Genomic DNA, 26349 nt, shown 5'->3' on the forward strand with positions numbered 1-26349 from the left:
TCAACACATCATGCTTTTTGGCTAAGCCTTGCTACCAAGGGTCCATGTTTGTGTGTGCATGTGTGCACTCATGGTGTTTATCTGCTCTTGTTTAGTGTGTTTTTGTGAGGGATGAATATGACAGTGTTCAAGTAAATTTGTTTTTGGCTAGCTCTATGCATTGTATGTTGCAGAAGCATTTGTGCACAAAACTGTGTGTGTCCGTGCATGTGTGTGTATGTGCACTTATCCCATCAAAGACTAAGCTGGTATTTAATTCTCTAATTCAGTGCCAAGTTGATTAAAACAAACTGCTGCAACCCCGTGTATTTTTCACACTTCTTCCTACAAGACCATTTTTCCCCGTCCTTGTTTGTTTGGTCGCTCCCACAGGTATTTTTCAGAAATGAGATTTGATTACGGTAATTTATTACAGCCAAGCTGATACTTTAAATGGAGCAATGGCAGGCACACTTCAGAAGGGTGGGATTGAAATGTGCACACAGACACACACACGCACATATGCAGAAAACGTGTACACTCATAACAAGGTGCCAGAGTGCAGTGTGTACTTAATAGTGTTTGAAATGGTGATGCATGAGCCTGTTAACCAGCTGGCTGATAAAAAGCTTGGCGGTGGCTTAAAAATGCGAGCACACACACGCGCAAGTGGACATCTCAACTTCAGTTTCTTTTTGATTTAATATTTTTACATGCTTTTAATGCTTTCAGATTCACTTTTCTTTCATTTTTATTTTCTTTATTTCTGACAAACACTTTCCTTCACTTAACTTTACTTAGCCCCCTTTATTTACTTCTCATACTCCTATTAGTCCATTTTCACCTCTACAATCACAACCTCATTACATTAAAATGGACTAAAGAATACTCATAACTATGAATTATCTTTTAAGTGGTCAGAACTGATGCACAAAGACTAGGACACGCACATACTAGAAACATACTAGAACATCTGTGCACAGATGTTCTAGTATGTTTCTGTGCACGCACACACACATTCACTCACATATAAGCATATGCTCCCTCATAAACGACTGTGGTGGCTGCATGGCCCCCAGGCATCCATTTAGGGACAGATTGCCTGTCATAGAATACGTATGACATATTCAAATAAGACTCACACACACACACACACACACACTCACACACACACACCACATATAATGATTTAACTAGCCTCAGAGCCAAGCTCTGATTTGGCCGTTATACAATCTCTGTGAACCTGATGTTTGCCCAAGTTTACATTAAAATAAATAAGAATAATAAAACGTGTAGCTGTCATAGTCACAGACACGACTATGAAGGAACTTTTTATTATCAAGTTCCAGAGATAAAAAGGAATGAAAATCTTCACTGAAAAGATTATCTGTTGAACACTTATTTTTTAGAGGTTCAGTTCTGTACCTCCATTTTCCCTCCCTCTCCATTGGTCATTTTCTTACAGTAGCAGAATTTATTTATTTATTTATTGCTCAGTAAAATTAAGTGTTTGGCCTTAGGTGAGTGATCCATCATGAGTAGAGGGCCTGGCCCTAATGATGGCAGTTTTATTCACTCACCCACCATTTTCCTTGCTCTTTCCCAAACACACACACACACACACATACACACACACACACACACACACACACACACACAGAGGACAAATACTAGTTGGTGAACATTAAGACTTTTATTTCCTTTTGCTCAGAGGATTTCACTTCACCTTTTTAGGAAAACATTTCTTTGTCTTTTTCTCTTTCCAGGTCTATCATGTGACCGCTGTGCGTTTGGTTTTTGGAACCTTTCCCACCCAGACGGCTGCATCCCTTGTGACTGTGACCCGTTGGGTTCCCTCAGCTCGTTCTGTGAGCCTGAGGGCGGGCAGTGTGAGTGCAAACCTGGGGTGGGAGGCCGACAGTGTGGCTCCTGCGGCAGCGGCCTGTATGGTTTAAAACTCGATGGATCCTGTGCGCCCTGTAACTGCTCACACGAGGGGACAGTACCTGGAACAGACTGTGATCCTTACACAGGACAGTGTGTGTGCAAGGCATGTTGTACTTTGTCACATTTTCATATTGGAACCAGATAGCCACAAAACCTTTTCTCTCCAAATACCAAAAATAAATAAATAAACAACTAATAACTGGTGCAAAAGGCTAAAATGTAGGGGTAGGACTAAGTCATAAGAAGAGTGTTTGAATTGGAATACTGCCTTAATTTAAAGATGCAAACAAAATTAAAACAGGTATTTTGTCTCACATATAAATAAATCTGCTGCTGTTCAAAAACAAAGTATTATTTTATTCTCCACTTTCTATTTGGTGTTCCTAGTTTTCCCCTTTTTATTGTCCTTTGTGTCTCTTCTTTTAGGAACATGTGGAGGGCCGTCGCTGTGACTATTGCCTTCGTGGTTATCACACCCTGGAGCGCCGTAACTCCCTGGGCTGCCTGCCGTGCGTGTGCGACATCAGTGGAACTGTGCCAGAGGGTGTATGTGATATGTGGACCGGACAATGCCCATGCAAGGAAGGGGTGGAGGGTTTACACTGTACCAGCTGTCGTCACAATTACTACAACAGAAGTTTAGACCTCCTGAGTATGAAAACACAGAAACTGAGCCAAAATTCTCTTTGCTATGTTTTTAATGTCCAACTTCATTTAGGAAAAGTTTTTTTCTTTTACTTCTGAGTTGTTGCATAAAGAGTGACCAGATGCGAAGCGGCTGTTCAGATGTTTTTGTTTCTTGTCAGATGGTTTGTCTCAGGGATGTGTGCCATGTATCTGCGACCCCAGGGGAACAGTGATGGGGTCAGTCTGTGACAGGAACACAGGACAATGTGTCTGTGTCCCAACACGTCATGGAAAGGACTGCAGTAGCTGCCGACCTGGTGAGTTAAAAGCACTGAGATGGAAATGTGAACAGGCCAAATAATAAACCAGTAAGATGAGACATGGCTGCTTAAATGTAAAGTTTGGGCCCAAAATACAACTTTTCAGTCAAATTTTAAATACAGGGTAGAAAACTTCAGGCTTTGTGTGTATATAATGTTAAATATGTGTGTGTGTGTGTGTGTGTGTGTGTGTGTGTGTGTGTGTGTGTGTGTGTGTGTGTGTGTGTGTGTGTGTGTGGATTTGTGTGTTACAGGGGACACTGAACGATATAGATTGAATGTCAGATGATATTTGCAATTTTTAAGTTTGAATTTAAAGGGATAGTGTGTCACTTTTTCATATATTTAAATCATTTTCTTGAGCCAGTATGTGCTAAAATGACCCTTTAAAGGGTGAATCAAATGCCACTCAGACCCCTGCAGACCTCTGTGGCCCAAATACCGCGCTTGAAACTAGTGTGTGGCAGTTAGACTTAGAAAAATTGAGCTTACATACCTGGCTCTGCTGTCTGGTTCCAGCACGTTTCCTGCATGTTTTAGATCGCAAATACAGCTGATTTGTTTGATTTGGTGATGAATCACTCCTGTAGACACTAAGGAAGGCTGGGGAGACATTTCTGCAGTTAGATTAAGGTGGTAAAAATACAAACGCACACCGAGAAGATAAGTTTCATTTTTGGTTTGACCACAGATAATTAATAATGGACACTAAGTGCAAAAGCAAGAAAATTGCTTAGTATCTTTTTAATTGGATGAAAAACTTGGATGCTTTCAAGACGCAGTGTTATCGCGAATTTGCGTTGTTCTGTCAGAATGAAGGTGGTAAAAACTGCTGCCACCTAGTAGTCAGAGTGTTAGTTACACTACACAAAAGAAATCCCTGCATATAAATTGTCAATAACAAAATTATGCTGCTTTTAAATATTATTTATATCATAACAATAAATATTGTGATATTTAGGTGTATTGATGTTGTCTTACTTCCTTTTTGCCATCATTACTAGTCTTCAGTAAATAAATTCTTAATTGAGTAATACGTGAATTGTATTACAATTAAAAGTTGAACACCTATAATTATTTTCAACAAGGACTTCATTAGTTTCAACAAATTCATACAAGACTCAGTCAAAAACTCTCGGACTCTGTCACCACAAAGAGAAACGAAGCAACAATTAAAACATAAAATGAGTGGTTTGTTTCACCATTGATTAAATAAGATAAAAATTGCACTGCTATTTTAATATAAGAAATCATTTTACTTCTTATTTATTGTTTTTTGGTCCAGGCTTCTATCTCTCAGCGGATCACAGCGTGTGTTTAGAGTGTGACTGCCATCCGATGGGTTCAGTGCAACAGAATTGTGAGAGCCGGTCTGGACAGTGTGTGTGTGCGCATCCCTCAGTGGCTGGGCGACAGTGTAATCAGTGTCGAGAGATGTTCTTTGGCTTCAACCCTGGTCTGGGAAGGTAGGTATCAAGTATTCCCTCAAACAGGTCAAGCTTTAAAGGGAGTAACCCCTACTTCACACTGGAGGCATCAGTAGCGCGGAAAGGCAGCAAACTTCACCACACCATCATGTTGCGGCGCTAACAATAGAATCGGGTTCTATTTTTGCTGCAAGCCCCTTCAGGGATGCATCAATTTCCACAGATAACATGGGGCTAGACAGGAAATCACACATGGTGACAGTGTAAAACATCTGGTAATTTTCTAAATAAGACTACTGCAGCAATGCTATTTCATATTTATGTAGATTACGTCAATCCAAGTTAACGGCTTATTTACCCCAGCATCATTTGAGAAGTCCAATGCTGTGTTTTTCATATAGGGTTACATATGTGATGATGTCATATATTTTGAAGTCTCGAGGGATTTTATGATATTGCGAGTCCAGTAGCACGGCAGAGAAGGGTTAGGTGTGTTGAGTGTGTCAGTCACAGCCGTTATAGCTATGCTGATTTAAAACACTGTTAAGAGGCATTAAAAATGTCAAAGGCTAGCTTGTTTTTCAGATTTGCTATTGTAGCTGTAACTCTAGTTTAGTAACAAAGTTTCATATTTGGTTTATTTTGAGATTTGCTTTTATGAGACAAATATGTTTCTGTGCTGAGTATTTTCCTTGGTTTTAATTCCAGTCGTTCCATGTCAACATGCTGGGATTTTGTGAAACAGCTTGAAATATTATTTAATTTTTAGGTATTTTTAGTAAAGTGTACATTTACGTATACATATTTGAAAGTGTAAATGTTTTGTAGTAGAAGAATTGTTGCATCTAAAATCAGATGTCAAAATGTGGAGCTGGATGAGCGAGTGGAGTTTAAGTTTTAGAATGTGAGAAAGACATAACTAATATATTTAATAAACATTTACACAAAATGAATCAAACATTGTCACAATATGCTGTGATTCATTGTATATCAGTGGTTCCACCCAATTCAGACACACACACACACACACACACACACACACACACACACACACACACACACACACACACACACACACACACGTGTTAGTATCATTGTAAAAAATGAAAAACTGGGTGTGATGGTGTTTTCTTTCTCCTTGGGAGTGGAAGTGAAGGTCAAGTCATCGTGGCATTTTGTGTCTCTTTGTGCGTCTCTGAGCACCAGTCGACAGGACAAATTTGCAGCTTTTATGAGGCTTTGGCTTTTCACACAGCAATAAAGAAGGTGTGTGTGTGTGTGTGTGTGTGTGTGTGTGTGTGTGTGTGTGTGTGTGTGTGTGTGTGTGTGTGTGTGTGTGTGTGTGTGTGTGTGTGTTTGTGATAGACACATAACATGTGAGTACAATATGCTGCAGACTAAGAAAACACTCATTGATAATGTCTGTGTGTGGCTGACAGTGGTGTGGTTTATAAAGTATCACCTTGCCAGCGAGGTGTGTCAAACATTATCCAACACTCATTCTGTGTGTGTGTGTGTGTGTGTGTGCGTGTGTGTGTGTGTGTGTGTGTGTGTGTGTGTGTGCGTGCGTGCGTGCGTGTGTGTGTGTGTGTGTGTGTGCTCACCCACTACCCATTCCCCAGTGATGGTAACACCCAACCAGTGACCCAGATGTGGGCACTGTCAGACACACTGGCACACACACAGTTGACAACACTAATGGGGGTTCATGTGAAGTTAATTTTCACAGCTGAAGAACGACGGTGAGATAGATGAGAGTGAGGGTTTCCCCTCACACTATGAAGATGACCCAACACTTCTAGACATAGTACACACACACACACGCGCACACACAATCTCTAGAAAGTTTTTGGAACACCAGCATGAATTTGGACATTCATTTTAAAACAATTAGTTGGAAAAGTGTACCGTTTTTTTTTTCCAGACTTCTGCTACAGCATTGGCAGAGTAACAGTTTAACAACCACTAATGTGGAACAAACCTGAAAGCCTGTGAGAAAATATTTGTCAGGGTTACTTTAGATACGTCTACAAGCCCTAAGAGAGAAAGTAGAGAAAACACACAAGGCTGGATTCATCTTCTTCAGCATGGCTTGCTGTTTGTTCTCATATAAATGTAGCCCTCATATATACTTATGCATTTATCTTATTCTTATGGGCCTTACTTTTTTAAAGTCAAAACATGATTTTTACAACAACAAAAAAGTTCAAATTCAACTTTGAAAAATGTGTTGACCAGTTGGGAATAGATTATGGGATGCTGGAGCATTTCCTAGCTTTCAGCGGCTGAGAGGTGAAGAGCGTTCAGGACGGTTCATGTTTCCAATGTCAGCGCGTGCCGGTGAGTGAAACGGAGGCAAGGATCCACATGCGGGTGAGGAAGGCAGGCAGGCAGGCACGGTTTTGGAATAGTTTTTAATATTAAGCACGCCAGACATAGAAACAATGAACCGACAAGAGACACAGAACTGAAGGGGTTTAAATACATGAGGGCTGGGAGCTTGGGTGATTGGAAAACGAGAGGCAGGTGGGAGAAATTAACTGACACATGACTGAACAGAATGGGGAGACAAGACAGGGTATGACATCCAACACATGGTCAGCACAGAGATCAAACACATGAATGAATACCCCACAACTAATCTAATGGATGCTGAGTAACATGATGCAATGCTGGGTCTAAGGAGAACACGCTTGCTGTAAGAGTCATCTGGTTGAAAGATGCAGTAATACATATCTCATTAATTTGCCTTAAATAACTTAATATTCTAATCTACATTGCAGTGGATGCTTTATTCTCTATTGCCTGCCTAAACCTTCCCCCTTTCTTCCTTATTTGACGTACAGATGTCAGCCTTGTGCGTGTGACCAAGTGGGCAGTGTCAACGGTTCCTGCAATCCAGACACAGGGGTGTGTGTATGTAAGCTGCTGGTATCTGGAGAAAAGTGTGATTCATGCCAGCCAGGAGCGAGTCACTTTGATCCTGAAAACCATTTCTTTGGTTGCAGTAAAGGTGTGTTTACATTTAAGCCAACAAGCACCATACCGACTGGTCAGCTTTTACTGTTATTTTGATATTCTGATGTGAGATTATCTGTATGCATGAAACGAGATACTTTTGTTTTATATATTGATATTCAATTCAATTCAAAGATACTTTATTAATCCCAGAGGGAAATTGGAGTGATAAAGTACATTTTGACTGAATTCACGTGCAGTGTGTGTGTCTGACTCGTTTGTTGTGCAGCTCCATCCCAGCAACCTGCTCCATCAGGCTTCGCTCTTAGTTACTCCTCCATCTCTCTCTCTTGGAATCCACCTGATTCACCAAACTCAAACAGACTCAAATACACGCTCATCAGAGATGGACAGTCGGTGTACACCATCCACAGTCGCTACCCTTTCAGTATGTATCAATATGCACGCAGTGTTTAACTCCTGTACCATTTCAAACACTTAAGGCACAAACTTAATGTTACACTGAAACCATGACCCCTTTTTTATTTTCTTCTCTAAGGACCTGAATCCTATGAGGACCACGGTTTGTTTCCGTTTACCAACTACTCTTACTGGCTGATAACAGCCAGTGTAGCTGGTGAGACACTAAGTGCAGCAGCATCGTACCAAACTCTAGGTGCACCCCCCGCTGCAGACCAACTGTCTTTAAACCTCCTGGGGCGACCAGGTCCAACCAGTGCTAGCTTTAACTGGAGCACACCGAGAAATGACACGGGACCAGTTGAGAGGTAAGGGCTGAGGGGAAAGATTAAATTTGGTTGAGGATTTAGAGATATCACACTGCAAAGAGATGGGAAAATCAGAAGAGATCACAAAGTAAGACTTTAAATTGCGTTAAAATCTCCAACTTGGGAAATTTCTAGGTAATACTTTTCAGCTGTACCACTTGCTAAAGATATTCCCTTGGGCTGTCTGTTTGGTACAAGTTCTGTGCAGTCCTGCTCAACTTAGAAAAAGGTTTATTTTTCTCTAAATGTAATTACAATCTTTGGTGCTAGATGGACTATACATCAGTCAATCAATCAATCAATCAATCAATCAATCAATCAACCAATCAATCATCAATCAATCAATCAGTCAATACTTTATTAATCCCAGAGGGAAATTAGAGTTTCAGTACACACAATTCAGAGGTCAGACATACATGGGCAAGTCACATGACAAGAAATGGTGACTGTGGTCATTTGCAACCCGAGTCGCGCTACCTTAATAGAGATAAGAAGGTTACATGAGGACTGGTTCAGGTGGAGGGAAAAAAGGCACTTCAGAGTTACCCTCCAGCAGGGCAGCTTTGCTCTGCAAAAAACAAAAAAACAAAAAACAAAAAAAAAAAACACCTCAACAGATATGCAACAGACTTCAGACAACACAACATAACATGAGACTCCAATAGGAAGGCAGGGATCCTGTTTCCCCCAGCAACAGCAGCCATCTACGGCGCTCATCTACTGTACAGTCACAGGTGGGAGGAGGATCTTGGGAGAAGCAAAGAGTACATTGACTCCTACAGACTGATGACCTCGCCAGGCTGAGTGCCTTGATTTCTACCCTCATTTCTACATGAAGCTTTTAAAACGATGAAAATTATAGTTGACTAAATCTGTGATATAATTAAAAAAATATGTTGGAATTAATGAGAGTAAAGAATAGGTCAGCTGTCCATTTTCCTGTATTTTTTACACAGTTTAGTAAAAAAAAAAATTTTTTACCTGACATGTTTCCGCTAGTATCTCTAGGCATCATCAGAGAGGATAATGATATTAAGAAGATGGATAATAAAGATAAACATGGAATGAATGGACAAAATTCTTTAGCTGAATTGAAGGGTTGAAGGAAAAAAGAGACCAAAACATCTAATTTTATCTCAAATTTCAGTTTAAGTTCCAAATGTGAGCAGGGACACTAGGTAAACATTTTGACCAAGATGCTAATTCGAGATCAAAGTTAAAAACATACGAATTATAAAATAGTTTTATATTTTTGTTAGAATTTAATTTCTTTATCATATTGACTTTTATGTTTGTGGAGGGAGAGGTTGGTGCATAATGTGAAACGGCGTTCACCTTTTCATGTGACAGTTTTAAAGGCATACAATGAAACGTTTCATGTTTTAAAATCATTTTCTTGAGCCAGTATGTGCTGAAATTACCCCTTTAATGAACTGTCACTCAGACCCCACTGCTCACTATGGCTGGAATACTGCACTTGCAACTTCAGAGTGCCGATCTCATCCCTGTTGGACTTGATAAAAGTAGAGCTGACATGCCTGGAGCTGCAGTCCGCTTCCGGCAAGATTCCTGCTTGTTTTAGGTCATGAACACAGCTGATTCATTTGATTTAGTGATGAACCTCTCCAGTAGAAACTAAAGAAGGCTGAGGAGACATTTCAGCTGTTAGATGAAGGTGTTAAAAAGACAAACGCACAGGAGATAAGTTTCACTTTTACTTTTACAGATGAACACTGGGGGTACTAAAAGCAAGTCAAAACTGCTTTGTACCCCTCCAACACGCATCTTCATTGGTTACTCGTGACTTTCAGGGTGTGATTTAAGATCCTGCTCTTTGTATTTAATGCATTGAACAGTCTTCATCGCCATCCTACCTGTCTTGACTTGCTCATGCCCTATGTGCCGGTGCGTTTACCAAGATCAGCTGACCTGTTGCTACTCTGCACTCCAACCTTGAACTATAAAGCAAGGTTGCCCCCATCCTCTGGAATGCACTACCCATCACAATTAGACAGTCATCATCCGCTGATGTCTTCAAGTCACGATTGAAGACCCACTTCTATGATTTGGCTTTTGGATAGTGATTACTCTATAAAGTTTGTATTTTCCCTTATTTTAATTGTTTTTTTTTTTGGTTGTTTTTATCTGCAATTATTGATAGTTTTACCCGTTTTTAAATGATCTCTATATGATTGTTGCCTGTGTAGCTCTTTGGTCAGCTGCTCTCATGCTGTTTTGAAATGCACTTTATGAATAAAATGGTATGGTAACTATGATCTTTCAGGTAATGCGTTTGTCTTTTTCCCTGAAGTCCTGCTCACTTAAAGCACTTGTGTTTTTAAGGGTTGAACAATAAATAATAGGTCATGTGATGATGAGAAAGTAAATAAAACAAGTTCTACATTTTCTGGTAATGTCTCACCCAGGTTTGTGTTATCTTCCATGGAGTCCTTTCATGAAGCAGAGCCAGTCATTCACTACACAGGCTCATCTACAGACGCTGTTGCAGGTGGCCTGAAGCCTTTCACACAATACACAGCAATACTGGAGGTAGGTATTTTAACTCTTATAAAGATAAATAGTTGTAATTCCTTCTAAAATAATATGCATTTATTGCATAAATTCTGATTTTACCTCTTTAAAAATTGTCAATCTTCTATAGGTGTGTTCATCTGGAGGGTGCACCTCTAGCCCACCGCTGTCTTTTCTGACAGCTGCTGCCCCCCCACAGAACCAACCTCCTCCCCAAGTCACTGCTACTGGACCTTACACGCTGCAGGCTGTTTGGGATCCCCCTAGTCAGCCAAATGGTACTATCATAAACACGTACAGCACACCAGCATAACAGGCAGTCGCTTTCAGTGTACGCTGTGTTCAACCCACAAATCTACAATGGAATAATTAGCAGTAAAATACTGTTTTCCTATGTTCCATCCCATTTTAGTCACATCCGGCCCTCACCACGCCCACTTACTGCCATAAATAGTCAATGCAAAGTGCCTTGTGGATCTCATGCATATACATAAGCCAGCTTGTTGCAGCATTTCGATCACGACCGCAGATCAAGCAAGCGCTATTTCACAAGCAGAAGTTGAGGTACTTGTGGGTGAGGTGGAGGAATGAAAGAAAGTTCTTTAGCAAAACAAATAAGAGAAAATCCACGAAGTGGCACAGCCTTGCTGAGGCCGTCAATGCTGAGTTCTTCAGAGAGATCTGTGGCGGATATAAAAAAAATGATCCGATCAGGACTCGATCCCCAGACTCCCGGGTGAAAGTCACGCACGCTTACCAGTCAGCCAAACAGAGATCTCCCTTCTCCAATGGGCCATTCCCATCTGTACCAGGTCGGCCCGGGCCGGGTAGCCTCAGTCGGCCCCAGCCTGGCCCGGTTGATTCCACACATCCTTGTCTTAAGCCCATGTGGGCTGATTCTACCCACCAATCAGAGGCTTGCTCTAATGGAAGGTGTGAATTTGCTGTCAGCAGTGGGTGTGTTGGTCCTGGTCGGCCTGAAGCAGACCCCCTCGAGAAGAGGGCTGAGAATGAGCCTTGGTTGGCCCGGAAAAATACCAGGCCACCCAGATATGTAAACAACCTATGCTACCCGGCCCGGGCCGTTCCGGTACAGATGGGAATGGCCCACAAGTAACCAGGGCGCATGATCAATTGGGTCATAGTGACAGGACACACACTGTCACAGATGCATGACATTCTGTCTCAACCTGTCCCCCTGCTGATATTCTGCATTTCGTATTCTGCGCTTCAGGCTCTGTGTGTGTGTGTGTGTGTGTGTGTGTGTGTGTGTGTGTGTGTGTGTGTGTGTGTGCACGCGTGTGTGGGGGGTCTTGTTCTGTGTGAAAACGAAGCAGTACAAGTGATAATGCTGCAGGATTTCATAATTGTGTCCTTCTCAGCAGCAGCACTGCAGGTGCTCTCCATGTCTAAAATGTGCGTAAGCCAGGTCCTTAGTCAACTTAAAGTTGAGCACATTTTTCCACTAAGTTTTCTTTCATGAATCCCAAAGTTTGCGTGGAAAGTTACTTACGCAGTTTTCCGAGCCTGTTTTGTGCGTAAGCAAGCTTGATACATGAGGCCCCAGGTGAATTTAGAGAAGAGCAGAAAATTGGAGGACTCTGTACCAGTGTGTCAACACCTCATAGTGCACAAAACTGAGCAAGATGGTAGGCTTGTGCCCTTCAACAACACCTGTGTGTCTGCATACACACACACACACACACACACACACACACACACACACACACACACACACACACACACACACACACACACACACACACACATTAATACACACTGAACTTGAAGTACTTTTGATAAATCCAGAACGCTTTGTAGTAGATCTAAGGTCATACAAAGCCTGAAATCTAACGTTCTTTCTTTTTGCATCGCACATATTTTTTTTCTCATTTGCCTCTAAAAAAGTCACATCTTCCCTTAGCCTGTCTTTTTTCTGCTTTTGTTGATTTCACACTGACTTAACTAGGAACAGTTATTTATAGCATGTTGCAAATTTTGTTTTAAAAATTATTTTAACGATTTAAACCAAAATTGACATTAAAAGAGTTATTATAATACTATGCTGACTGCTTTACGTGTTATCCTCATGTGCAGGTATCATAACGAGATATGATGTTTTCCTGCGAGGCCCGATGGACTCACAGAACCTGTCTGGTGTTCTGGATGAGAAGAAAGTGTTTCACAGCTCTGGATGGCTGGATCCAAGTGTCTATATGGAAAGGAGCCAGGCCAACAGCACACTGTCACCTCCAGAAAACAGAGCAATTGTGAAGAATCTTCAGGCGTTTTCAACCTACCAGCTGAGAGTTGTGAGCATCAGCAGTGCAGGAGGTGTCTCATCTGAGTGGACCACTGCTCACACTATGGAGGGAGGTCTGTATGGGCCTAGGTTATGTTTGAGTTAACGATATCAGGTTATGAAGGGCTTCTGTCCTCTCAGCCTTTTACCACAGAGCAGTTCATAATCAAGTCAGTGTTCAGCAACACAATCGTTGGTGCCTAATGGGCTAAGATTCCATTAGTCACCCAAGAAGAAGCATCCATCCATTCAAAGTTCACTTATTTTATATGAGGTTGGGTTGCCGGGATGGCAGATCCATGAGGTCAACACAGACTCCCATTCCCCAGCAACCCGCTGCAGAACCTCTTGGGAAATCTCAAAGTGTTCCCAGCTTAGAACTGATATGTGATCTGATCTCTCTAGCAGGCTCTGGTCTGCCGTAGGGTCTTCTCCCAGAAGGACACACCTGAAAAAACCTCCAAAGGAGGTGACCAGAGGGCAGCCTGATCAGATGTCCATACCACCCTAGTTGACTCCTTTCAGTGTAGTGGAACATTGCTTCTATTCTGAGCTACTCCTTGAAAAAAGGAGCTCTTTGCTCTCTCCTAAAGATGAGTCTAGTCACCTCAGATGACATAATTTCAGCCACTTTTATCCAGTATCTTTTTTTGGTTTGTAATTATGACCAAAATCTCATGAACATAAGTGATTATAGACATGTATTGTGAAACCATAAATTGGCTCTTCTTTCCCCACCTCCTACGTCATCCTACCGTCACTCAAGAACAAGAGATCCTTAAATTTTATCTGAGGCAGACTCACTCAGAAGGAGTGTTCCTTATGTTTCTGGTCCAGAACTGTGACTTCAAGAAGAAGACTCTTACCATTTATGCTTTAAATTCAATAAAACTACTCTAGTGTCTATAGAAGGTCATAGCTTAAAGATGCTAGCTGAACATATTCTGCAAAAAGCAAAGATGCAGCTTTGATGGCTCTTCATCACCGTTCCTGTCCATCAACACAGAATGTGGCAACCCTGGTGGTATCTAGCCTTTAATCGGAACAAGCTCAACTTTGTGCCAAGAATGCAGATGTAGCTTCTGTTTGGGTCAGTCATGGACAAGAACATTTGCAAAAGCAACTTTTGCGCTCCAAACCTTTTCAACACCCCCCACGAAATCTCTTTAGGAACACTAAAGCCTTCAAGTCCACAAAACACACACACACACACACACTCAGAGAGACTGAGCAACCAAACTCTTATGATGTGATTTTAGTCCGTTTTAAAGCTATGATGGGAAACCTGAAACACAAACATGGTCACAGAACTCTCACCCCTCCCGTCGATTATCATCCTTAGGCCACGTCCGCCTGATACCAGAACGCACATTGCCAGAGTAAACGAGAGAGTGCAAAACACAAGTTGCTGTTTTTTAGGTCCTAATGTCTTTTGTAGTCTGACTTCAAATGGTGTTTTTCTATTTGGGACTCTGGTAGTTTGTCTTAAAGTAGAAGTGGGAGCAGCCGGCTGTTTCTCCTTCTCAGATATTATTGAGCGGAGAAGCTCTCACTCCAGTGGTGTTCTATTGTAAAATGTGCAAGTGTGTAATGAACAGAGGACCCAAGCAAATGCGGAATGGCAGTGGTTCGGTGACACCAACAGCTAGATGGTCCAGTGATTTCTGACCGGTTTTGGAGCAAACCGTGTTATTGGCTGAGGTTTTTAGACAAATGTGAGAGAACCACTTCATTTTTTGTAATCTCCGCAATATATTTACAGCTATACTATGTTACAATGTTAAGAGGCATGAAAAAAAAAATTAAGCTACCGGTAACTTGTTTAGCAGATTTGCTATTGTGGCTTTAAAGAGCTGGTCCACTGTTATGCAACTTGAACAGAAACCTCACTCATCTGAGATTCTGGGGTTCACCAGTCTTCTTTCCCAACATTCTGGAGTAAAATTTGATTCCCTGGTCTGCTACTCCACTGGTCTGATCCCAACTACCCATGCCCCGTTAATGAGGTGTGTCAGCCATGACAGCTCCTCAACATCCAGAGCCTTCAGCATCTCACAGTAAATCTCAGGACAGCAGCAGCTCAGGAGATGGAGTGGGTTGTTCAGTAATCGGAGGGTTGTGGGATCAATCCCAGGGCAGCTGTGGCTACAAAACATCTCACCATCACCGGCTCTGTGTGTGTGTGTGTGTGTGTGTGTGTGTGTGTGTGTGTGTGTGTGTGTGTGTGTGTGTGTGTGTGTGTGTGTGTGTGTGTGTGTGTGTGTGTGTGTGTGTGTGTGTGTGAGAGAGAGAGAGAGAGAATAATGGGAAGCACTTTGGGTGCCTTGAAAAGCACTATATAATCTAATTTATTATTATTATTATTATTATTATCTCATCCATTTCCAGCTTTCTTTCACAGGAAGACTGCTTTGGGAGGAACAGGAGTGTTAGTGAAAAGTCTGAAAGTTGTCGGTAACCAGTTCTTTACTGATGCAGTAAAATATCTCTTAGGTTTACCTACAAGTCTTGTGCACCTGAGCAAGAAAAGGGGAAAAATGAGGGTGTGTGTCAGGTTGGGTAGGCTGTAAGGAAAAGCAGGGAGGGAAGGAAATAAAAACTGTGTGGGGGAGGGGAAACTCATTAAGATATTTGAATTTCAAAGAGATGATATGGCTCATTAGGTCTAAACGATTGCCTCCAACATCACTCTAAGCTACGCGTCTGGATAACAAGCATGTGATAACACCGTTTTAGATGTGGAATGCGTGCCAGGGCTTTTTCACATACATGTGCTGAGTGGAAGACAAAAATATGGGTTCTGTCGTTCTGTTGACCATAAATCACATTTCATAGCATATTTCACAGTTTGATCCTATCAGCAGTGGAATAAAGAATCTGTCTGTAATCTGCTGTGTAATTGTCGCTATCACCATCATAGAATTATGGAGCACTCAAATCCATTAAGTTCACATAATATCCAGGAAGTAGTCATTTACAGAATATTTTTGTTTAAAATGTTTCTTTATTTTTGATTGAATTTCTTTGTCAGCTAATATTGACTTGGTGACTTTAATCCTGTTTGATATGTGTTTAAATTACTTATTTCAATTTAGTAAAAATATAGGTAGAAGATATTTAATGAATATGAAATTTCCTGTCTGAAATGTTTTTTTTTGTGGGTTTGTATTTTTAAAATTTTTTTTTTTATACCAGAGATGCATTTACCTAAATCACCTGTTCACCTCTTCTGTAACTAAAATGTTTTCATATTTCCAGTCCCAGAGTTCGTGGCTCCTCCAGACGTGTCAGCACTGTCGTCCACCAGTCTCAAAGTCACATGGAACTCTACTGAGGGTCACGGGGTCATAGCAGGAGGACAAGTCACAGAATTCTGGGTCAACATGCTCACTGAGCAGACCTCCAATCCCTACGCCCCTCCAGTTGTTAGTCAGGTAAGATTGCAACATTTTGGTAGAAACAATGAACAAAATTTCCTTAATTAAAAAATGTACTGTTATTCTGTTAGGTTAAATATTTATTTTCAATGCTTTGCAGCTAAAGGCCGGGGACATGCATTGCAAATTAGCCAAGACCATATAAGTTAAGCCGTATGGTACTAATACCTAACACCTGTCGGTGTTCAAATAAACAATAATTTAAATTAAGTATTTCCAGTTGATCATTTTGTGTTTCTTCATAATTTAGAACATACTAAATTCCTTTTATTGTTGTTTTTAAATTTCAATTTTTATTATTTTATCTTAATCCAGGTGTTGCATAGGATGGCAGCGTCATCACAGCCGTTTTACATCGTTAAAGAACTGAAGCCTTACCATGTGTACAACTTCACCATCACTCTCTGCACAAGAATGGGCTGCATCACCAGTCTGCCAGGCACAGGACAAACCCTACCAGCAGGTGAACAAGAATAATGTGCACAAAAACACACGTTCATTCATGCATTTTCTCCACTGTCACTGTACAGAACCAGGCCACGCTGGATGGATAGAATTTTCAATGTACTACTACCACACAGAGACAGGGAACTGTTCAGTAAAAACAGTTACTAATAACTTGTTTCACAATCTTTCATGCCAATAATTTTGCCGAGCGATTATTTTCTGCTCTGTTTCGTCTCTTCCACATGTTAACAGCTCTTTTGGTAAGAACAATCATGGTATTACCAAAACTTTCCAATATAGAGATTTAAAACATGAAATTTCTTTGTGTATCCATGTGCGTATAGATGCAAACTAACTAACTAATGCCAATTATTTATTACTGCCTTTGTTTTGGTGCTAGTACCAGCAATTTGTTGGACTATGTGAGTAATTCAGAGCAGTGGAGGTAGTTATTAATTAGCCTCCCATGAATGTTGTCAGTATGAGTGAAGGTAATTTGGAGAAAACACACTTGGTAAATACAAAGAAATCTAATGAAATTCATCCAAAAATCGACCCAGTTCTTGAGTCAGAAGGCTTCCTATCCACACTCAAAGTAATACAAACATGCTTGCATTGTGTCGATAAAAGCCTGATACGGGAGTGTCAGTTGTGGATAAAAAATTATTTTTATGCAAAATGTATGTCACAAAGTATAGCAAAGACTAATTTGTGTACGCCTACATCAAGCACCACAGTCCCTCAGTGTGTTTGAGTTGTGACATCTGTGCTTCTGCTAAGTGTAAAACAATTAAAATTCTGTTAATTACAAAGAGAAATACATAGCATAGCATGCACTTCCTGCTGCTGGTGAATCAGACTCATCAGAATAAATACGCACACTTTGCCACGCTGCTCTGTATGCAGCTGTTATGGAACTGGGATAATTTAAGTCTAGTTAATACCACATGTACATATTTTATGAGACAGACAAGTTGTTAGTTCACGGCATGACCAGTTTCTCAGCACTCTTCCTTCCTACCTTTTCACTCATTACACTTCAGCTCTCTTTGTACCTGTATTTTTCATTGAAACAAAAATAGCCCACAGCAGCATATTAATGTGTCTGAAATACACAGATGCTCACATGCAGATTTGAACCTAAACCAATTTTCTATCTATTGTGTTTTGATCTGCATGTGCGCACAGACACTGGATGCAGTAAACAGTTGTGGAAAAGATTAAATTCATGATTACTTTCCACTCTTAAAAACACTAAACAACCGTATCTGTTTTCTTGGCAAATACTTTTGTCCACATGATTCGCTAAGTCCTTCCTTGTGTGTGTGATGATGAATGCTTTTTATTGTAATTGGTCGACTTTTTAAATGTATTTTTAATGGCTGCATCTGCTGACATGGTGGCAGTGTTTACTTCAAGTGATTCCAAAGACTTCTCTTTATTGTTATACAGTACAACTCAATATGGTTTATTGTACCCAGTTGACTCGTTGAATGTATTTTTAACAACCACATCTGCTGCCGCGGTTTTGTTTCATCCTACGCCAACGATGTCCCTTGATTCAACTGTAAGAAATGATAATGGCATGGTGTTTGGCGGATATTTTTTAAGTAATTGATTTTATCTCATACCAGTTTGTTTAGCATGTTTTGCTGGCTACCATGCTTCACAGATTGCTTTTCTCTTTCATTTAGGCTATAATGCCTAAAAACTCTCATAAATTATTTAGTGGCATGGTCAGGAAATTTTTACTGGGGTGGCCAGGAGGGGCCACGGTGTTGGAGAGGGGCGGCAGAGGCAACAAAAGGCGCGTGATCAGAATGTGTAAAAATGACATCTCTTCCTGATGCTTTGTATTGTCTAGAGAAATCCCTTCTGTTGAGGCGGAGCAAAGCCTGCTACAGTTTATTGTTAAGCATCTAAAATGATATGAAACAGTACCATATATTTCCTGTAATGGATGGAGTTTGCTCTGAAACAGCAAACTAGTAAAAAACACTTTAACAGTGAGGTTCACTGAAGAAGCATGTAACGGTCACTCTGAGTTTCACGTGTGCGTTGAAAGTGAAAATAGTCATCTACCTTAATCGTCTGCATTAGCAGCTGAAAGAAAAGAAACGCTTGGGTCAGAAAAAGTTAGAAAGATTTACATCACGCTATTTAATATGCATTCATGGCCCCACCCACATTGGCACATGACCGCTGAAGGCTGTTGTTGATTTTGCTTTCAGGAGAGAGCAGAGCACGCCTCAACTAGTAGAAGCTAACTGTTAGCATTAGCAACTCCACAGCATGGCAGAACTCCTCCAGGCTTGTGTTATTTCTGAAGATAAAACATCAACAATGCATTATTTTACCCAAGAAAGAAAAGTGAATAGAGGCAGTGGAAGAGTGATGTTGTCTGTGAGATGTTTGCATAACATGAATATTAAGTAAGACTCAAAATCCCCACCCATTCCTCTTAAAAACATCTACTTCCTAAAACAGGAGCGTGTGACCTTTTTTCCACTGAAAACAGCTCACAAAGCATTTGGTCAAATAGAGATGACAACTAATGTATTTAAATAACAGTAACAGCTCACAAGAGGAACGTTAGTGGGAAAGATTTAAATTACCACAGTAAGAAGACAGTCTTGCCTGATTCTTGAGGCTTATACTAAATCGGATGAAACGGGGGCTTTAGGCAAGAGAAAGCAAGAAAAGGCTGTTAATCTTTGACTTTAAAATGGAGGGATGCTGTTTTTTCAAAAAAATTAAGCACACTTCTTATTTTATTTTTAATTTTTATATAGCAACAACATCTCACAGCATTGTACAAAAAGCAAAAACTTCAGTTCATAGCAGAACAGGTGTAAGTTTAGGCCAGTTTCAAAATGTCCCTAAGTAAGGAAACCTGAATATTGCAGAAGTTTTCACTTGAACCAATTTCCCTAATCTTAAAACGATACGATGGATGACAGTTGTAAGGACAGTTGATTTTGTATGTTAGAAGTAAAGTTTAAAATTTTGTTTTGGATTTTATGAGTAATTGGCAAACAACATCTCTCTTCTTAATTCTAAAGCTACACTTTAAAAGATTGAAATTTTACTTTTTCTGTGATTAGGGGAGGATCAAACTGTCTTCGGCAATCAAGAAAAAGTCCAGTTGCCTTAGAACCTTCTGGGATTAACTTTACACATCATGCTGTGCAGAGGGAGCCGGCTGCTCTAATCACTTCCACTAGGTTTAGATCTGATTGGACTGAAATTACAAAGTTAGAAAACATGGTTCATGCGACACTGGAAGCCACAGATCTGCAATTTAAGGATCTTAAATTTGTTTTCTTTTTTTTCTTTTTTTTACCGTAATGATGTTGCAGATCTTGAAACTGAATGGTTGCTACATTAATACCCTACTAGATTCAGCTTAATGCTTGATGTTCACTCATTATATTAGTACACTTATGTCTAAACAATTATTAAAAATTGCAGCTTCGCCAAGGACACAGCCAAGGCTAAAGGTTTTGAAAATTACACAAGTGCTGGCCGTTTGTTTGTTTATTTGTGACGTTTAATCATTGTACCATTTTCAAATCATTTGGCCACCTCTGTAGCTGCTTAATAACTCATATGGCTAAATGAAAAATAAGTGAAATGAAGTCTGCCCTTACTGATTCAGGAATATGATGGTTTCGGATTGACAGCTGCCCCTAGATCAGCTAATCAATTGAATATTGAGATTTAATCAATCTGTGTTTTCATATGTTATTAAGCTTGGTTTAATTAACCCTCTTACAGTCTTTATGGATGACCCTGCGAAGAAAGTTGACCATTGAGCAGGACTGATGGTTTATCTCTTGAGGTCCACGTGGCAGGGGTGAGGCGATGCTCACTCCTCACCCCTGCCACATAGACCCAAGGGATAAACCATCAACCCTGCTCAATGGTCAACTTTCTTTGTGGGGTCACACCCATTAGGACAGTGGGAGGGTTAAACAACTTGATCTAATTCTTCATAGTTAAAACGTTTCAGTTTGTCTTTACCCAATTAACTAGAATATAACAAAATCATCTGTTAGTGTCCATTTTCTCTTACGTCTTTTAGAATACTTTTCTATCAGCATAATTTCTCCATGAGTTTGTGTAAGAGTTTGTGAACTGAACCCTGTGAGATCTCCTAAACCAAACTTTTCTTGTAGAGAAAATGATCTTCACATTGACTTTATGTCTTATAGGATGTACTCAGGCATGGTACAGATGCACTGATAAATGTACCTTACATAAGGCTGGGCCATTAGAGCCAGCTACCATCTGCTGTAAGTGAGCAGACAACATCTGTGAAACTACTGGAATTACACCAAAGCACACGACTGAATATCGGAGCACACATGGAGACAGACATAAGGAGACGGGGAGGGAGGTCTCCATTCATGCGTGTTGATGCATTTGTGATGGCTTCAATGCATGCGTATTTCCACAAAGTTATTGATCACAGTGCAAAGTAAGTGGCTAATCAGGGGCTGATTGAGATGTTTTATGTATCCTACATCCATAAATGCTTGTTCTACAAGACTTGCACACAGAGAAACACACACACATACACACTCACACTGTAATACCATTTAACAGAACAGGAACTTTATTGATTTATGCATAATTGGCCAGAGGCCCTTCTTGAGAAAAGAAATATGCATGGCAAGGGATCACAATGTCAATAAGTGGCATACTTATGTGCATGGTGTAACTGTATGCTGGGAGCCTGTTAAGTCACGCCAGTCGCTCTAAAAACAGGAAACATACCAATGAACACGCATAGATGACGCCTGAGATCTGACTCAGGATTTAGTGGGTTCGTTACCATGTGAGCAATTAAAATGAACCTTTCTGGTAGACTGTGTGTGTGTGTGTGCGCGCTTGTGAATGTTTTTTTAAATCATATTAACCCTTTCCACTGGAAACAACATGTTTGATTTCGGCGGTTTGCACAATTACCGTCAAGGAGAAAGACGACAGGAATACAGGTGCTGGCCATAAAATTTAAATATGACTAAGTTAGTTTATTTCAGTAATTCCATTCAAAAACTGAAATGTGTGTATTAGATTTATTCATTTCACACAGACTGACTTATTTCAAATATTTATTTGATTTTGATGATTATAACTGCTGACTAATGAAAATCCCAAATTCTGTATGTAACGTACCAAGTGGTCAAATTTTCACCGACGAATTGACCACAAAGTAACCTTTCACTTGCAGATAAGAAAACAACATCTGTTTGGGCCCAAATCCGGGGGTACGCGCGAGGTTCGGGGCCACAAAGAGGGGGCCCTCGGGCTGCACATGCCCCCAGGGCCGCCTATTGAGGACCACTGATCTACACCATAGGTGTCTCAGAATATTATGAAAAGGTTCCATATTGAAGACCCCTGGTGTCACTCTAATCAGCTAATTAACAAAAGCCTTTAAATGGTCTCTCAGTCTGTAAAATCTCAGTTCTGTAGGCTACACAGTCATGGGGGAGACTGCTGAATTGACAGTTGTCCAAAAGACAACCATTGACACATTGCACAAGATCAATGAGACACAAACGGTTTTTGCTAAAGAGGCTGGCTGTTAACAGAGCTCTGTGTCCAAGCACATTAATAGAGAGTCAAAGGGAAAGACAAGTTGTGGTAGAAAAAGATTGCAGAAGCTATAAGGATAACCTCTGGAGAGGATTGTGAAACAAAACCTATTCAAAAAATGTGGACGAGATTCACAAAGTGTGGACTGCAGCTGGAGTCAGTGCTTCAGGGACCACCACGCACAGACGTGTGCAAGACATGGTTTCAGCTGTCGCATTCCTTGGCTGTGTCTCAATTCAGGGTCTGCATCCTTCGAAGGACCCAGCCCACCCGGCCGACGTGGGCTGCGTCCTCCGTCGGCCGGGTAGACCGGATGTTAACGGCTGTGAATTTGGACAGGCCTAGCCTTCATGAACTCCCTCGGCGAACGTTCCGTCGCCTAGCAACCGTGGAACCGCTGGGCAGAAGGAACCTTAAACGATGGAGCTCGACGTTTTATTTAGCTTTTTAACCCCCAGAAACCCAAATTTAGAAAACAACTGCAAAATATTTTTAACCTTTCACATGTTGTTCTAGGAGGCCAGATAAACGGGCCTATTTACACATTTTAACAGCCAATAGTGTTGCAGAACTGAATAGGACCTATTAGCAATGTAAATGTGGTTTTAAAAAGAAAAAAAATGGGGAAGGTTTATTTTTGTAGACTTAAATCTGATGTTGTGATACTACAACCGTGGGTCTCTGGGGGTTAATCATTTCCTTGACTGTTGGAGAGCTAATTCAGAGAAAATACTTTAGACTAGCTGAGCCTGAGCAAAGATGTGATAATAGTTTTTAATACTTTCTAAGGGTCTTAATTTGACCAAAACCGATTTATCACCTTTTAAAACTTTTCAAGACCCAGCGGATACCCTCTAGTAAACAATTCTCATTTGTAAACAAAAATAAAATTCAAGAGTTTAATGCAGAACTGATTTTATTTAGATATTTCTTTTACATGTACATGTTTAATCTTCATTAACCATTTTTTTCTAGCAAAGTAAAAAGCTGTCAAAGTTCTTCCTTCTCTCCTGTGCTCTCTGCTGCTCTGCAGCCTCATGTCCTCCCAGATCAGCTCCAGAAGCTGGTCATCGCTGGCACCTTCCCCTGGATGCCCATTTTCTCCAGAATAGTCTTAACAAACATGTAAGAAAAGAAACAGGAAGAGAAAAGAGGACAACGGGTTATTCCTTTCATGTTTTCGCAGAAAAAAATATACTCAAACGAGTTTTTAAAATATGAGATGTTATTGTACCTCCATGCCACAGCCGCCGAATACTTTGCTCCGGTGATCATGTGGTCCATCTCCGCCCTAAGCTTAATAAATTCCCTGGTATTCTCTTTTGGTCCTAAAATACAAACTTCTATTAAAATCAGGGGGAAACGTAGTGGGAGAAGTACGACACCGAGCGCGGCCGAACATACGAGCCGAGACCGCAATACAAGCACTTTTACTGTAACATTTCTAACTAAAATAACGTTCATGTATCACAAAAAGTCCTTAAACTGACAGTTTTCAAGTTTATACTTACATTTATATGCGCAATCCTCTCCGACAGCTCCCGCTTCACCTTCCGCCATTGTTTTTAAGTTTTTCTGCCGGCCGGCCCGCAAGGCATCTTGGGAAATGCTACCTATTGAAGGATACACCGGACCCATCCTTCATTCAGGCGAAAAGAAGGCCGCATTCGTCGACCGCATTTGAAGGAGTCTTCGAATTGGGACAGGCCGAGTCGCGGCGCTGTGACGTAACCGGCCGACGAATCCGGCCGAGGTAGGATGCAGACCCTGAATTGAGACACAGCCCTTGTGTCAAGCCACTCTCAAACAAAAGACAGCATCAGAAGAATCTCACCTGGGCTAAAGACAAAAAGCACCAGACTGCTGCTTAGTGCTACATAGGTATGTTCTCTGATAAAAGTAAAATTTGCATTTCCTTTGAAAATCGAGGTCCTGGGGTCTGGAGGAAGAGAGGAGAGGCAAGTTGTATGAGGTCCAGTGCAAAGTTTCTGTCAGTGATGGTTTGGGGGGCCATGTCATCTGCTGTTGATGGTCATTTTGTTTGCTTTGCACCATTCATGTTTTATCTCCACAAATAACACAAGCCTGAAGGAGTTCTGCTGTGCGGTGGGTTTGCTAATGCTAATGGTTAGCTTCTACTAGATGAGACATTCTCTGCTGTTTCCTGAACACTTAACCAACAACAGCCTTCCTCGTTGCAAGTCAAGATGGGTGAGTCCATGAATGTTAAGTGACAGTGTGACATAGATCTGTCAGGCTTTTGAAATCCTAGAGTTTCACCATCTACTTTCTGGCAGAAGCTAATGCAGTAGAGAGATGTAGAAAACTGTTCAGCCTGCATGAAAAACTCAGTGACCGATTATAATCAGAAACATCTCAGTGCTCCATAGCAAAGGACATTCCAAAGAGCCCATAAAATTAAACCAAACTTTTTGCTTTATTAGAAAATATTATGAGAAAAACGAAGTTATAAAGACTGACCACCTCTCTCTTAATAAACAAATTTAGGAGTTAAGAGTCACTTATATTAACATTGACAAGGAATAGAGTGGTAGCATACACTAATCGTCTCGTCTCGTCTCGTCTTCCTCCGCTTATCCGGGTCCGGGTCGCGGGGGCAGCATCCCAACTAGGGAGCTCCAGGCCGTCCTCTCCCCGGCCTTGTCCACCAGCTCCTCCGGCAGGACCCCAAGGCGTTCCCGGACCAGATTGGAGATGTAACCTCTCCAACGTGTCCTGGGTCGACCCGGGGGCCTTCTGCCGGCAGGACATGCCCGAAACACCTCCCCAGGGAGGCGTCCAGGAGGCATCCTGACCAGATGCCCAAACCACCTCAACTGGCTCCTTTCGATCCGGAGGAGCAGCGGTTCTACTCCGAGTCCCTCCCGAATGTCCGAGCTCCTCACCCTATCTCTAAGGCTGAGCCTGGCCACCCTACGGAGGAAACTCATTTCGGCCGCTTGTATCCGCGATCTCGTTCTTTCTGTCATTACCCAAAGCTCATGACCATAGGTGAGGATTGGGACGTAGATCGACCGGTAAATCGAGAGCCTGGCTTTCTGGCTCAGCTCCCTCTTCCCCACGACAGATCGGCTCAGCGTCCGCATCACTGCAGACGCCGAACCAATCCGCCTGTCGATCTCCCGATCCCTCCTACCCTCACTCGTGAACAAGACCCCGAGATACTTAAACTCCTCCACTTGAGGTAGGACCTCTCCCCCGACCCGGAGGTGGCAAGCCACCCTTTTCCGGTCGAGAACCATGGTCTCAGATTTGGAGGTGCTGATCCTCATCCCAGCCGCTTCACATTCGGCCGCGAACCTACCCAGCAAGAGCTGAAGGTCAGAGCTGGATGAAGCTAGGAGGACCACATCATCCGCAAAAAGCAGAGACGAGATTCTCTTGCCACCAAACTCGACACACTCCACACCACGGCTGCGTCTAGAAATTCTGTCCATAAAAGTGATGAACAGAACCGGTGACAAAGGGCAGCCCTGGTGGAGTCCAACCCTCACTGGGAACAGGTCCGACTTACTACCGGCTATGCGGACCAAACTCACGCTCCTCTGGTAAAGGGACTGAATGGCCCTTAACAGAAAGCCACCCACCCCATACTCCTGGAGCGTCCCCCACAGGGTGCCCCTGGGGACACGGTCATAAGCCTTCTCCAAATCCACAAAGCACATGTGGATTGGTTGGGCAAACTCCCATGCCCCCTCCATCACCCTTGCAAGGGTATAGAGCTGGTCCACAGTTCCACGGCCAGGACGAAAACCACATTGCTCCTCCTCTATCTGAGATTCAACTATCGATCGGACCCTCCTCTCCAGTACCTTGGAGTAGACCTTTCCAGGGAGGCTGAGGAGTGTGATCCCCCTATAGTTGGAACACACCCTCAGGTCACCCTTCTTAAAGATGGGGACCACCACCCCGGTCTGCCACTCCCTAGGAACTGCCCCGATGACCACGCAATGTTGTAGA

At 41.7% G+C, this 26349-nt stretch overlaps 1 protein-coding gene across 3 annotated transcripts in view; it reads left to right on the forward strand.

Annotated features, from left to right (window-relative positions):
• The window catches only part of ush2a (Usher syndrome 2A (autosomal recessive, mild)), a 380755-nt gene that overhangs the window by 86273 nt on the left and 268133 nt on the right, over positions 1–26349 (forward strand). For all 3 annotated transcript variants that reach the window (XM_070554793.1, XM_070554794.1, XM_070554795.1), the window contains exons 16-27: positions 1746–2029; positions 2353–2578; positions 2733–2870; positions 4159–4339; positions 7147–7313; positions 7548–7706; positions 7818–8046; positions 10473–10596; positions 10709–10856; positions 12676–12954; positions 16139–16314; positions 16633–16780. In XM_070554793.1, coding sequence (XP_070410894.1) covers positions 1746–2029; positions 2353–2578; positions 2733–2870; positions 4159–4339; positions 7147–7313; positions 7548–7706; positions 7818–8046; positions 10473–10596; positions 10709–10856; positions 12676–12954; positions 16139–16314; positions 16633–16780 — 2259 coding nt within the window. The remainder of the gene's footprint in view (positions 1–1745; positions 2030–2352; positions 2579–2732; positions 2871–4158; positions 4340–7146; positions 7314–7547; positions 7707–7817; positions 8047–10472; positions 10597–10708; positions 10857–12675; positions 12955–16138; positions 16315–16632; positions 16781–26349) is intronic.

The sequence above is a fragment of the Nothobranchius furzeri genome, chromosome 9 (genome assembly GCF_043380555.1).
Source record: "Nothobranchius furzeri strain GRZ-AD chromosome 9, NfurGRZ-RIMD1, whole genome shotgun sequence".
NCBI lineage: Eukaryota > Metazoa > Chordata > Actinopteri > Cyprinodontiformes > Nothobranchiidae > Nothobranchius > Nothobranchius furzeri.